The sequence below is a fragment of the Zosterops lateralis genome, assembly GCF_965231275.1.
Source record: "Zosterops lateralis genome assembly, chromosome: 13".
NCBI classification, from domain to species: domain Eukaryota; kingdom Metazoa; phylum Chordata; class Aves; order Passeriformes; family Zosteropidae; genus Zosterops; species Zosterops lateralis.
The window spans coordinates 7,894,814-7,908,376 of NC_139773.1; the positions used below are offsets into that span (position 1 = coordinate 7,894,814).

Consider the following 13,563-nt stretch of genomic DNA (forward strand, 5'->3'; position numbering starts at 1 on the left):
GTGAATTCATTTCTACAGTCTACATTAGAAATCATTATATATTAAAACAATAAATCACAGAAGTCTGAAGACCCATACATACTACTGATTATGAGATGGGCAAAAGGATGACTATAGTAAAAACAGCTACATTTCACTTTATGACACTGTAAGGATCAGCTTTCTCAGAAATAGAGATTTTACCAATTGCTCAATTAATTTTTTCAATGAAAAACAAGGAACAAGAAATTTTTTTAAGTAATGTAGTATGAACACTGAGCAATTAATCTGTTGCAAAAAATGTGACAGGATGCTCTGAAACATTTGCATACTAATGAGAAGAGTGGGATCCCTTAGGCATGTTAAATAATTTACCTGCAATTTGCCTTCTAGAGGTTTTCCTCTTTTAAGACTCAGTTGTTCAGTGTTTTCAAACTGTTCATACCACAGATGACTTCCAATCTTATTTATTTTTTGCATGCTCTCAGACTTATCATCTATATATATCTAAAAATTCATCCAACTGGTGCTCTGAACCCTTTTTTTAATGGGTTTTTTTTGGGCTGGCAACAGGGCCAGGGGACAATAGCCCAGTTTCCACCACAGTGCAGAATCACAATTAAGCACAGTTAGGAAGTTTGATTTAAAAATTCATCACTGATTTATGATGAGGTCACTTACTCTGGGAAATTTTAATTAATTCCTGAGCAGTACAAACCTCAAGCATCCATCCCTTGTGACAGCTCCTCGTACAGAGAACACAGTGAAAAGAAGCAAGAACTGAGTGAACTATCAGTGTAGTCTTCCTACATGTAGAAGCTTTGGAACATATCAACAGTGAACAGTGTTGAATAACTCCAGAGTATGGAAGCCCATTCTAAAATCAGAATACCAGGATCACATATAATAATTGTGTTGTAATTTAAGAATTGTTTAAATACACCTGATATATTTTCACAGGAGAATTCATGGTGGCTGGAACCAAGCTGAGCAAGAAAAAAGCAAAGAAAAGGTTGTTTTGCCTCAATTCTAGTGCCAAATGGCTTATTGACTAATTTTATTTTTTTCCCTTACACGTACAGGGTCTAGTATTTTGAAGGGACAAGATCCTACTTACTGTTCCATATTTTTGTCTAATATATAGCACATCAATATGACTACAGTAAGAAGCAGGAAATTTTTTTTAGTATTTCCTTTGACATTTTTTGTGTTTCGAGTTAAGTCAAACAAAGAGGGTTTACTTCAAATAATAAATTGCTTCAGATATTGCCATAGGCAGTGGAAAGTAAATAATTCAGTGATGTTAGCAAGCATTATTTTGTAAATGCCCAGCAACATTTGACAGATTCCAAGGACAAAAGTAAAACTAACAGTATGTTTTCCATAAAGCTCCTGGCTAGATTCTCAATTGAGGAGCATCAACATACCTTCACTGATTTTGTGTGATCTGGCCCTCATTTCAAGATATTGCTGAGCATACACACAGAATCAAAAGGTGTGAATTAATACAACACTCCAGCTGTCATGAAATACTCACTCTGCAAACAGTCAGCATTTAGGAGGTCTTGGCACTTCTCATGGCATTTGACACCACATTCAGTGCATCTCATGCCTTGTCTGGCTATGCCCCAAAGGAGGCCTTCACATTCATAACAGTACGTGGGAGTTGTAGCTGTCCAAATTTCAAAGTTATGAGGTGTAGTTGATGATATTGGATAGATCAAAGCCTGCAGGGTCTTCTTGAAGACATGTATTTTCTGTTTGGTAAGAAAAAAAATACTTCAGGTTTATTGTTTAACACAAGGAAATTATTTCTAAACTATATACCACTTACACTTAAAATGTTATAAAATATCAGAATATACATAGAAGCATAAAATAATTTGCAAAATACCAATTCATTCATTTTGCTTTACACTTTGAAAAGAATTCTGCATGACTTGTCTGATTACACACACAGCAGAGTTAAGTTGGAATCAAGTTATTCAATTAAGAAAAGGTCTTATACATATATATTTTATATTTTGAGGCAGAAATGAAAAAAAAAGTAGTATTACATTCATTGGTGCATCTTAAGTAGCTACCTAACATTAATTCTGAATATTTAAATACTTCCTATAGGGACTTAGGCACACTGCACAAAACGCCTTTTGATTATATGCAACACTATCCTCTAATACCAAGTGTCTATATAATCTCATCAAATAAAAGCAAGCCAATTGTATGGTTCCATTTTATCTGTATTTCTATAATAGCATACTTACTATTTCATTTTTAAGCATTAGTAGTTACTGCTGAAAACAGTATCCATCCTGTAAAGTCTGGCTAAAGATATATGGTGAGACATTTCATGGACATTTGATCTGAGCACATCTGAGAACACTGTAGAACTGAACTAAGAAAAAAACCCCTGATACAGCAGAAAAGACCAAAACAAATACTGAACTCCTCTCCAAGGTGCTTCTTAGTCTATCCTAATAACTTCCCTGAAAGCAAGTGAAGGCGTTCACCAGTTTGATTTGGCAGCCCCTAAGAACAGTGATAGTAATGGCCACCTAATTCAGGAGAACTCATTTTTGTACATTATTGCACTTGTGCCTTCTATGTTACAGAAAAGAAACTTTAAAACAACCTAAAGTTAATTTATACAGCTTGTTGAGGAATCGTGTTTCTCAGAAACCACTTATTACACTCTCCCACTCCTGAGCTCACGTAGCTTCAGTACAAATCCTGCCCTTTCACCCTGCTCAGCTTCAATATTTTTCACATTATAAATACTTTTAGAATTTTGTCAGTAACTTTTACATTTTCTGAAATGTCAGTAAGTAATGAAATTTACCCTCAACAGGCCTTAAAATAAACATTTGAGGGTAAATGAAATTTTCAGCTGAAAGACACAATTTGTAGACTGGTTTTGCTGCTGAACATGTTCTTTCCCCTGTTGTTAATAAAGCAAATTGCGAAGGAGAATTTTATTTCTCTTACTGTCTAGAGGCTTTCTCATTCCTATTACTCTTCCCTGTTCAAATGTTTTTGTTATGTGAATTACAGAGCATAAAAACATGGCACAAATAACTTCCAATATAACTATATAACTAATAACTGGTTCAGCAACATTTAATACTAATATATAGAATTATTTAGTTATCCACTTATCCTCTGAAGGGAAATTTACTTCTGTCCTATAGTACTCGAAATACTTGTCGATGTCATTGATGTATAATTTTCAAAAACATGCAGCTCTGTCTTTGTTCAACAAAGCAATTAAACGGGTGCTCAACTGAAAGAAGATGTCTAAGTATTACACTGCTTAAAATGTCTTTGGATCTGTGCTTGAGAACACACAAACTCATTGTGTCATGAGGGTGTTGTACCAGAAGGATAGCTGTGACAGGTGGCAAAGCTCAAAGCCTTAACCTCAGGGTGTAATTTTTTGTGTAGGTGGCCCTTGAGTTTTAATAAAAGGCATTAGTTCAAAGAATTTTCATACTGAATCTAATCAGCCAAATAACCCACACCCACCAGAGTCACTAATATTCCCTCCAGAAAAACTTGAGGCAGGGTAAAAACTAGAAAAGCCTTAATCAGAAGAACCACTTGCCCAAAAGGGATATTTTTTCCTTAATTTTCATTGGTGACTCCATTTCTTCATCTGCATTTCACATCTTCATTTTGTGGAGGGTATCTTGAGAATTCTCTTATGCCTGAAAATGTCTGTCCTTTCTGTTTTCCAATCTTGCTCTACCCAGTGTAATGATGCCCTAGGTTATTAAGTTTGGCTGGCTACTTAGAGAAGTAGAGAAATAGTGCCTTTTCCTGGTTTAAATATCTTGCAAGAGGCTTTACTGGCTGTGCCCTTACATTTGTCTGAAAGAGCACTCCCTGCCCCTTGGTATGCGCAGTGAGGGCTGGCATAGGACTACCTTCTCTTATTCACCTCTACTCTGAATAAGCTTTTTACGTTTTCTCATCAAATGATATTTCATGTGTCTGAATCACACTTGCTGTCTGCCTTCAGACTTAGATTTTTATTTCAAGATTTCTTAAGAAATAACTATTTCTGGTACATAGTTTTTCATATGGCATGGTTCAAATGGAGGCCAAAGAATATAGAGGTATAAAAATACATTCAAATGAATTTTCCCTTTCCATTTCTCCTGAATGAGTTCAGTAGTTTCTCTGGTTGATGGCAAGCATTGCAGACATGTTTGGACTGAGGCTGTTCACTGGGATTTGCTGCCTTTTTCTTTTTTCCTGAACAGGACCGTTCATGTAAGAATCTCTAAGTGTGCTCCAAATTATTCTCTCTTATCCTTTATTTGTTTGCAATCAATATTATCTCCAAAACCTGCAACTTTAGCCCTTCAAAGTCAGAGCCTGGTAGTTCTTACACAAGAGGAAGCATGCAAACAAATTGATGAATCTGTATTTTTTTGTCATAAAAGGTAGTAATTCTTATGCATAATGTTTGTTTAGTAAACATATTTTAGTAAATTACATGGAATATTTCAGTGCCTTTTACTGAACTCAGCTATTTTAGTACAAACTATAAAAAAGTTGAAAAAGGTCTATTTTGAAGCACTTGGACGCCACAAGCTTTTCCTCAGCCTTGAACTCCTTAAGATCCCATAGTTCTCCATTCTATCAACTTTGGTTGCTATTTTGAGATAGCAGAATAAAATAACTACTGCCCCTACTGGAAGAACATTTCAAACACCAGCTGTTTTCTACCTCAGCAATCCATCCCTGAGCACCACCAAATCATAACTTTATGATTACCATATAAGTACAAAAAGTTCACAATAAACCAGGGAAGATTCATGGATGTCAACATTTGTGCTACATGTTCCACTTCCCAGAACACCTGTCAGTATTTTCTGTTCTCCCATTCTTCTGCTATGGACCTTAACAACAAAGTAAGAAAAATTCAACTCCATTTTTCTTCAGAATACGATGTATTTTAGAAGGCTATGTATGCACCAGCAATTTGAGGAACAAAAAATGGGCCTGTATTTCTTCAAAATATTGCTTTTGCTTAGTTCTGTCATATAAATCTTGCATTACAATTTAAGTATTCCTGAAGAAAATGGTACCTGTTGTGTTTTTGTTCAAAAAAATGTCTTTTGCCAAATCTAAGTGAAATCAGTAATGGAAAACCACAACTCATGAATTTTAGTAGCTATGACAGTACACTTTTTCAAAAGACTCTTGTGGTTACTTCTTGTATGAATGAAATATTTCTTCTAGAATCAGATATGTTACATTAAAAAAATTAAATAATATCCCAAGGACTGGGAAAAAAATTATCATAAAAACCCATCTTGCAGACCCCTGTCATGCTAATTGCACTCAGAGTGTGAGGAAGACAGAAAGATGATGAAAGACTGCAAGTAAACATGGCACAGTTGGACAATTTAAAACAAAAGGCTTCCCCAAGTAATTGTTTTCTTTAAATGAAAGGTTTCTTGGTTAGTCCCCTCTGACTGCCATGGATGTGAGTCAGCAGAAGCAAACCTGGTCTTGGTTCTTGCTAATGTGAATCAGGCAGCAAATTCTGCTCAAGTTCCCTGGAAGTTTCTACAGAATAAATGAAATAAACATCCAGTTTGGAGTGTGTAAGGCTGAAATAATTTTTAGAAATCTTTGAACAAAATTTTCTGTTACTTTAAAGTCTTAAACTTGTCATTGAAAACACTTACCATTTCATCAGTGTTTATGGAGGTCCGGATGAGCATGGCCATTGAAATACCAGATTTTCGAGCTGCAAGTGTCTGTTAAATGCAAAAGAGTTACCAATTACACAAGTAACGCCAGCTGTTGAATCTAATGGAAGGCAAATAGTACTTGATTATGCTACTGGATGTAAACAAAACTGTAGAAGAACAAAACCGTTTAGTTAATGTTTGCAGCTCACAATTTTTAGGGTTTCAGTACATAATGGAAGTACACTTTCCATCATCATTACTGTTTCTTTCAGCAGTGCCCAGCTGAACTGCCATTTCTAATACAAAACCTGTTATTCAGAGGTTTGTGGCTCAGTATTTTTAAACCACAGGCTGTCACTGTTTTTCCACTTTGCCAACCAAATTAATGTGGTACAAGGATAGGCATCCTGCCCTAATTTGGAAGCTCACTGTGCCTGCAGCAACATGGGAGATAATTTTGCAGCAGTCTTATGGTTCAAGTTGTCAGTCTGGATAATTTTTGTAATTCACTGAGCATTTTTAAATGGTGTGTATGTATATAAAATACTACTTAAATAAAAAGACCTCAAGAAATCTTAAAGTATTATTTTCCTTAAAGACAATATTAATTCAATACTATGGATAGCTATATGGAGAAATATGGTTACTTGAGACAGGAAAAGAAACCAGAACTCTGTGTCAATCTGTCCTCATTTGGCTACATGATGTTATAACTATATTGACAACTTTTCTGAAGACAATGCACTTGGTTGTAGAGATGAACTCTTTTCCTTTAGTATGGTACATGCAAAGGCACTGAAAATAAAGTAATTTTAATATACAATAAACAAGGAAATTTTATATTCCTTATTGCAACACCTCAGAAATTTAAATGGGTCCTTGAGAATTAACTAGCAAGTATTATGATCAGAGAGGACCCTGGGGGAATGAGCTCTGTGTGTTTTACAAATAATATTTCAAATCTGAATACCCCTTCTGCCATCAATAATCCTTTTGGCCTGACAGAAGCAGATGAGATTTATTCCACTGTGCACAATATCAACCACAACACTTATATTACTGGACTGCACCTGCAGTGTTGTTTTCATTCCTGCTTTCTCCTATTCTAAATCATTCCAAGTGTGTTTGTACACTTCTGCCTTATCTCTGTTCTTCTGTCTTCCACTATCTGCTTTGTCATGCTTTGCTGCCCTCACAGTCTAGCAGGGTGTGGATCAATTATACCACCCACTAACCATAAGTCTGTTGTTGCCTTTGTTGTGAGGTTACAGATTTTCACCTAACTGTGAAGTGGGTCTCTGTAGTCCATCATTACAGAACTATTACAGCAAAAGTTTAAATGATACTTTGTATGTGACATTCTTATTTTTGTGAAATGCATACTGGGCCTGAAGCAATTTAGGCTTACATCAGCAAGAGGACTGCATCATTAATCTCTGGATGAAGAGACAACTCCAATTTCTTCCAATTATATAATTTTAAACACTGGTATATTTAAAATGGATTTCTATTTATTTATTTATAAGACTGTTCAATTTTAATTTTAAATGCTCACTTCCCCTGATTCAATTTTCAATAAGTTTCTCTTGATAATAATTAAACTTGCAGTCTGACACAGAATTATTAATCTTGTGAAACCAATTATAGGGTAAGAAATCATCCTTGGCTTAGTACTGTTCAATTCATCTCTCTCCTAATTACAAAGAACCCTGCCCCCCTCTTTTTTTTTTTCCTCTTTTAAACTCAGCAATTTACCAACTCTATGCCATTAATTTGCTATCAGATTCTTCATTCTGTTATTATTAGGTAAATAATTCTGTTTACTTATCTGTGACCATCATTTCATTCTAAGTCTGTTAATATGGGAAATTTTATGGGTGTGTGCCAGTGAGATTGACAAAGTCACAGGAAAGATTAAACGGTGTTCAGACTTTTTCACACTTTTTGTGTCAAAGTCCAACGCTACAAGGCCCACATGTCAAAGTTAAAAATGGCAAGTAAAAATGCCTTTCGATCATTAAGAGGAAAATAAACAATTTTCATAATCAGTAGAGTTTTGGGTTTTAAAACAATGTACTTTAAAAGCATCAACCTTTTGATTCCTCTTGAAGCACAGTTTTTTTCTCAAAGTCTTGCCAAGTACCCATGTAGATTTACTTGCCTGCACTATACTAGTTTTATAGTTTTCATGTCCCTTACGCTTAGGAAGGATTTGACCCTTTTAGGTCTCAATCGCACAATCCTAGCTATTCCGAGCAATAGAGCAATGTGAACAACTTGTCAGGACAGGAGCACAAAGGGCATAAGAACATTAACCTCAAATATAGGGCAGTGGCTGCTGCTGTGTTCTGTCCTCCAGCAATACCAAAGAACATGAGCCAGCAGAACTGCAGTTTCACGCTATCACTGTAGGTCAATAAACTGATACTATTCCCTGTGAGGAAAAAAATTGGGAAGCAATTGTGATCCTGTCATGTGTCCTTCAAGCCCAGTTCTCCCAAGGGGTGCCCTTGGAATCATGGAGCTTTACTATTTTGCTTCTTAATCAGAAGTGTGCCTAAAATTATAGTACAGTGCCCTATATAAAATAACAAAACCTAATAGGAAACAGATAATTAGGCTGTTCTTAATAAAGTGTTTGTCATGTTGGAAGAAAATGATACCTAGAGGGATTTGCGATAAATCAGTAGATTAACAGTCATATGGATTAAATTCACAGGGATTTTAGTGAAAAAATCCTACAGGGATTATTTCCATTTATGTACCACTGTCAGAATAAACTACATCTACAAGAGAAGGCCCACAAATTGTTTCTGTTCTAAAACACTGAAGTTAGTGATAATTCAACAGCATGAAGCACTGAACACAGAGCAGTGTCACTTCTTAAGTATGGAATGAAATAAGGAGAAGTGAGCATTTTGGAAAGAGAAAGGGGAAGAGCTGCCAGGTTTATCTATGGGAAACAAGGTGACAGGTTATGAATATAACGAGAAAACTTCTTCCCCTGTTGCCTCTCTGTTAGAAGTTGCAGCAAGAAAGAAATGTAAGTGCAGCTCATCAGCTGGAACTTCCAGGAAGTCCAAAATGTCAGAGCATCAAAAGAATATGGAGAGCAACAGGAATCTGCAGTGTTTCACCCCTCTCCTTTAACAGGATACAGAACTTGTTTATCCTCTCAAACTGATGTCCAGATACTAACTCACATCTTCCCTTAGGTAAAAATCTGACCAGCAGAGCATAAAGACCTTAAGTACTGCTGAATTATGAACATATGAAAGAAATTATATAAAACAAAAAGACTAGTAAAAACCCAAACATTAAGAGAAGATGATAAAGCAGACCATTGTCTATTTAATTTTTAATTTGTTTTACAACTCCCTAATACAGGATTTAAAATAAATTAGTGTCCTTTATGCTCAAGGCCTTCTAGATTACCTCATTACTTGTATCTACACTGTCTAATTTATTACCTCCAAATTTGCCTTAGCAGCTTAAATAAATAAGTTAATATAATTAGAAGTCGTTCTAGCAAAAACACTGAATAATGGTAACTCTAAGTAAAAGCAAATTGGACTCACTAGAGTTACATGTCAAATGACAAAACGTGCCAAGGAAAAAAAAAGAGAAAGTCCTCTATCACAATGAAACAGGCAAGCTCTGTCTTTCACAGCTAAAATAGCACAGAGGAACAAACAGGCTCATGTAACTGCTCATGACTGCTGGGGTGTGCCATGCAATACTCATTCCTCTGGTTTACAGAAATTTTCAGTTTTCTTGATCATCTTTTCATTTCTCCTTTAAAAAAAATCTACACAGTGCTATCAGCAGGAAAAAGAGTTGAAGACAAACCATTTTTCATCACTTTACAAATGCTGATACTATTTTTAATGTGATGAAAAAGTTACCCACTAGAGGTGAATGTGACAAAAATTTCACTGTTTACAGCATTTAAAACCTGCACAATTTCAGAACTGTTTCTTTTTGAGCAGCTACAGGTATATCACTCTAGGGACCTCAACTTTATTATTTTAGAAGACAGATTTGTACCGTTTCTTGGGGTGCTGGGATGAAGGGGGGGGGGTAGGAAGGAGGAGAAAATAATTTGAGATGAAGTAGGGTATGGAGGGAAATAACTTAGCCTTGTCCCATAATTTTTTTATTAAAAAGGTTGATGTCTAACCCTGAAATATTCAGCAGAACGGTAGTATTGAGCCCAGAAAACAGATTTAGAAAAAAATGACAATTCACCTCCACTACACTATCATTACTGGACATAAGAGTAATATCATTTGCTTCTTCTTCATATCTGTAGCACAGACACAAAAGCATACTCTGTCCAGCCTCAAATATAATTATATTGTTATGATTTCCATCTAATAGACTTAAAAAAGGCCCCCAAAATATACAAATACTTACTATTTTATGATTTATTTACTTAAAATATGAATACTTTTATATAGGAATTCCAGCCTCTTTTACTGTGGAGACACTTACAGACAAAAGTTCCACTGCATTATCATTTTGGCTGAAACAGGCATTTGCTTCATCTGGTGTGTTCAATCTTTACAATAGCAGCAGATTCACAAATTATTCTTGTGTTCTTATAATCAAACAATAAATCTAGGGAGTAATAAAGTCTTTATTGATCACAAGAAGAAATTTGCCTGATTACAGTGATTACACAGTATAAAATCACCTTTATACTGAATAAACATAAGAATTTTATAGAGTCTTCATATGATTCAAATGATGACTGGCATTAACAGAAGCAAAGACAGTAAAATAGAGCTACCTTTGGCTATGTCTGGGCAGATCACCACACCTACTTGGCCACTGTGAGTTAAAAACTTCTAACCTTCACTGTAATATCATTGATATTTCTCTCCCTGGTTGTTCTCACCTCAACTCAAGCTGTAACTAATCCAAAAGAGAATATCTTTTTTTTAAAGCAGAAGTTACAGCAATTTCATCAGGAAGTGCACTGGACTCTTTTTCCTGGCTTCACAATAAACAGAGATCTGTTCATGCTGAATTGTTACTGCACTTGAACCATCACTTCTTGCACTCTCTCCCTCTCTCCTGTACCAGATAAATTCTACCAGAAGTCTAATAATGACCCATGACTGCAGCAAGGAGAACTATTCTTGCAGATGGATTTTGACAGCCTTATCCTCTCTAATGACTGAATCTAAAATAAGCAGAGACTCCCAATGCATTAGCATACAAAAAATTTCCTGTGGTTTAGGAGGAGGAGAGTATCCAAAGGAGGGCAGTGATGATGGTGAAGGGTCTGGAGGTGAAGCTGTGTGAGGAGCAGCTGAGGGCACTTGGTCTGTTCAGCCTGGAGGGGACTGAGAGGAGACCTCACTGCAGGTACAGCCTCCCCATGAGGGGCAGAGGAGCAGCAGGCACTGATCTCTGCTCTGCTGACAGTGATAGGGCACTGGGATGGCCTGAAGCTGTGTCAGGGGGTGGTTTAGGTTGGGTATCAGGGAAAGGTTCTTCCCTCAGAGGGTGGCTGAGCACTGGAACAGTTCCCCAGGACAGTGGCCACAGCTCCAGCCTGACAGAGCTCCAGAAGTGTTTGGACTCCCAGACACAGGGTGGAACTCTTGGGAATGCTTCTAATCAGGGCTGGGAGTTGGACCTGATGACCCTTGCGAGTCTCTTTCACCTCAACATATTCTGTGCTTCTGTGTTGGAAATTGTATTTCTCAAAATGTGAATTCATGGAAACAAATGGGAGTCAGAGATATCATCTTAAGAAAACACACAGAACTTTGATAAAAATTATATTGAGACACAATGCTGAAAGCATGAAAATAATGGAGTGAAGCTGGAAATGCAGAGGGACTAGGAAAATAAGGAAAAAGATATCTGATTGATACAAGAGAATTTAAAAGTAGGGAACACTTTCAACTTCTCTTTCTCTAGGTGTCTAAGACTTTACAGTACCACAGGGGAAGCCTCATATTTCAGATCTAAACATTGTGCTTGTATCATCAGAAAAGATATTTGGCATATACTGATAAATTTTTAACATAAACTTTTTTTAACAATTTTGGTATACATAATGCAGAGAACACATTCACATAAGGCACCACTTATGGTCAAATTCTTGGTCATAAAATAATTTTTTATCTTTCCAATAGAAGGTCACAATAAAGCAAGACATTAATGGAATCCATAACAGTTACTATGATAATTTCAGAACATTTATAAATATAAAAATACTTACCATAGCCTTAAAAATCCAGGCAAGATAGGAAAGGAATTAAAAAGAATATTAATTTTTGAGATTTATTGCACAACAAAGAAATTATATTTATTTTAGTCAGCATCAAAAGAGCCTAGCACACATTTCTAACAATATATATCTGTTTTTTTCTGAAACAGTCGTAAGCAAGTGTAAAAAAGGATCATTTACATTTATCTTGATGTCTTAATGTATTCTGAGCTATACCTTTCTGTTAGCATTTCCTACAATTAAGAATAAAGCAGAATGCCATTAAAGTGTCATAGCAGAACAGCAGACTATACTCATTTAATACAACTAATAGTAGAGTGGCTGCTGTCAAAAAGATAGTCTAAATGAATGAAACTCTACTATGCTGCACAGTGTAACCTTTCATCAATTTCAGAAGGAATTCTACTCTAAAACGGTTGCTGTGCTTTCTCTTTTTGACTGCTCAGACAGTGTGGTGGATTCACCACAGAGTAACTGAACACAGACTGAGAAAATATTGAGCAATAATTGGCAAAGGCTGTTCTTTTAATGACGTCAGCAGTAATCATTTACTTAGCCTAACACCCAATCACTTCACAGTGAGAAATTGGTTTGGGGGCTCACTGTCATCACAGACTAAATATGTATTTTATTGAATTATGAATTCTATACTACAGGAAAAAAAAAAAGATAAATGTGAATAGCACTTGGAATTCTTTGGAGCATAGAGAATCTACTTAATAATATTTAGACTAGAAGTCAGAATAAATCTCAGAGGAACTGCCATTCTTTTCCACTTTGAAATTTCTTTTCTTAGTTATTCTTATTTACAATGACTGTTAAAAGCTGAGAACCTCACCTTGTACCTAAAGTATGCATAAATCTTTAAAATATTAATAGTGAAAAAGGGATGCTTTTAAAAAGGAACTTTCTCTCTCTTTCAGCATCAAAATAAATCAAATGAAACAGTATCCCAAACACTCATTAGCATCTTTGTGAAAATGAGTAGATTATTATTGCATGAAATGCACATTACTTGATTACACAAGTAATACCTAAATATCCAATGAGATATTCAGACTTATCTAGTACATTATAACAACTGCCTCATTGACTTTTACTGCCCTCGATCCATTCTCTCAAGACTCCTTTTTTCCAAAAAACAATTGTTGCAAACTGTCATTCAGATGCACAGCAATAATTACAAGAAAGACATACACAACTGGCAAATGAATCTACAGTTTCAGAAGTAACTCACCACATCTCGAACAATGGGAAAAGATTTCTTTCTTCGCAGGTCTGGCATGCTGTCAATTCCATACAGTCCACGACTACTGAAGATAAAAAGGTGAAGGAGAAAACAAAAACATGAAGCTTACAAGGCCCTTAAGAACTGCTTATAATAAATATCTCTATTTACAGTTAAAAATCAAAATTAGCAGTTATCAGCTAAAGGCAAATGCTCAAATTGAAAAACCAATGCCAGTGTTCTTGGTGCATTTTCTTCTGGCATTCATCCAAAGCAGAGTTGCTTAATACCACCTAAAACTTTTTACCATTGATTTAGAAATTATAAGAAGAGCTTTCCATCCTAAGTTCTTGTATATCTAGTAGTTGAGATGCAGCTCACATTACATATTGAACATCATTGAT

The 13,563-nt window shown here is 35.7% G+C and overlaps 1 protein-coding gene across 9 annotated transcripts in view; it reads right to left on the reverse strand.

The window, feature by feature from the left end:
- The window catches only part of UNC13C (unc-13 homolog C), a 179,196-nt gene that overhangs the window by 90,392 nt on the left and 75,241 nt on the right, over positions 1 to 13,563 (reverse strand). For 7 of the 9 annotated variants that reach the window (XM_083870705.1, XM_083870702.1, XM_083870703.1 and 4 more), the window contains 3 exons: positions 13,169 to 13,244; positions 5,679 to 5,750; positions 1,517 to 1,736 (listed from right to left, as the gene is read on the reverse strand). In XM_083870705.1, the coding sequence (XP_083726831.1) occupies positions 1,517 to 1,736; positions 5,679 to 5,750; positions 13,169 to 13,244 (368 nt within the window). The remainder of the gene's footprint in view (positions 1 to 1,516; positions 1,737 to 5,678; positions 5,751 to 13,168; positions 13,245 to 13,563) is intronic. The other 2 variants (XM_083870706.1, XM_083870709.1) reach the window with 1 other exon arrangement.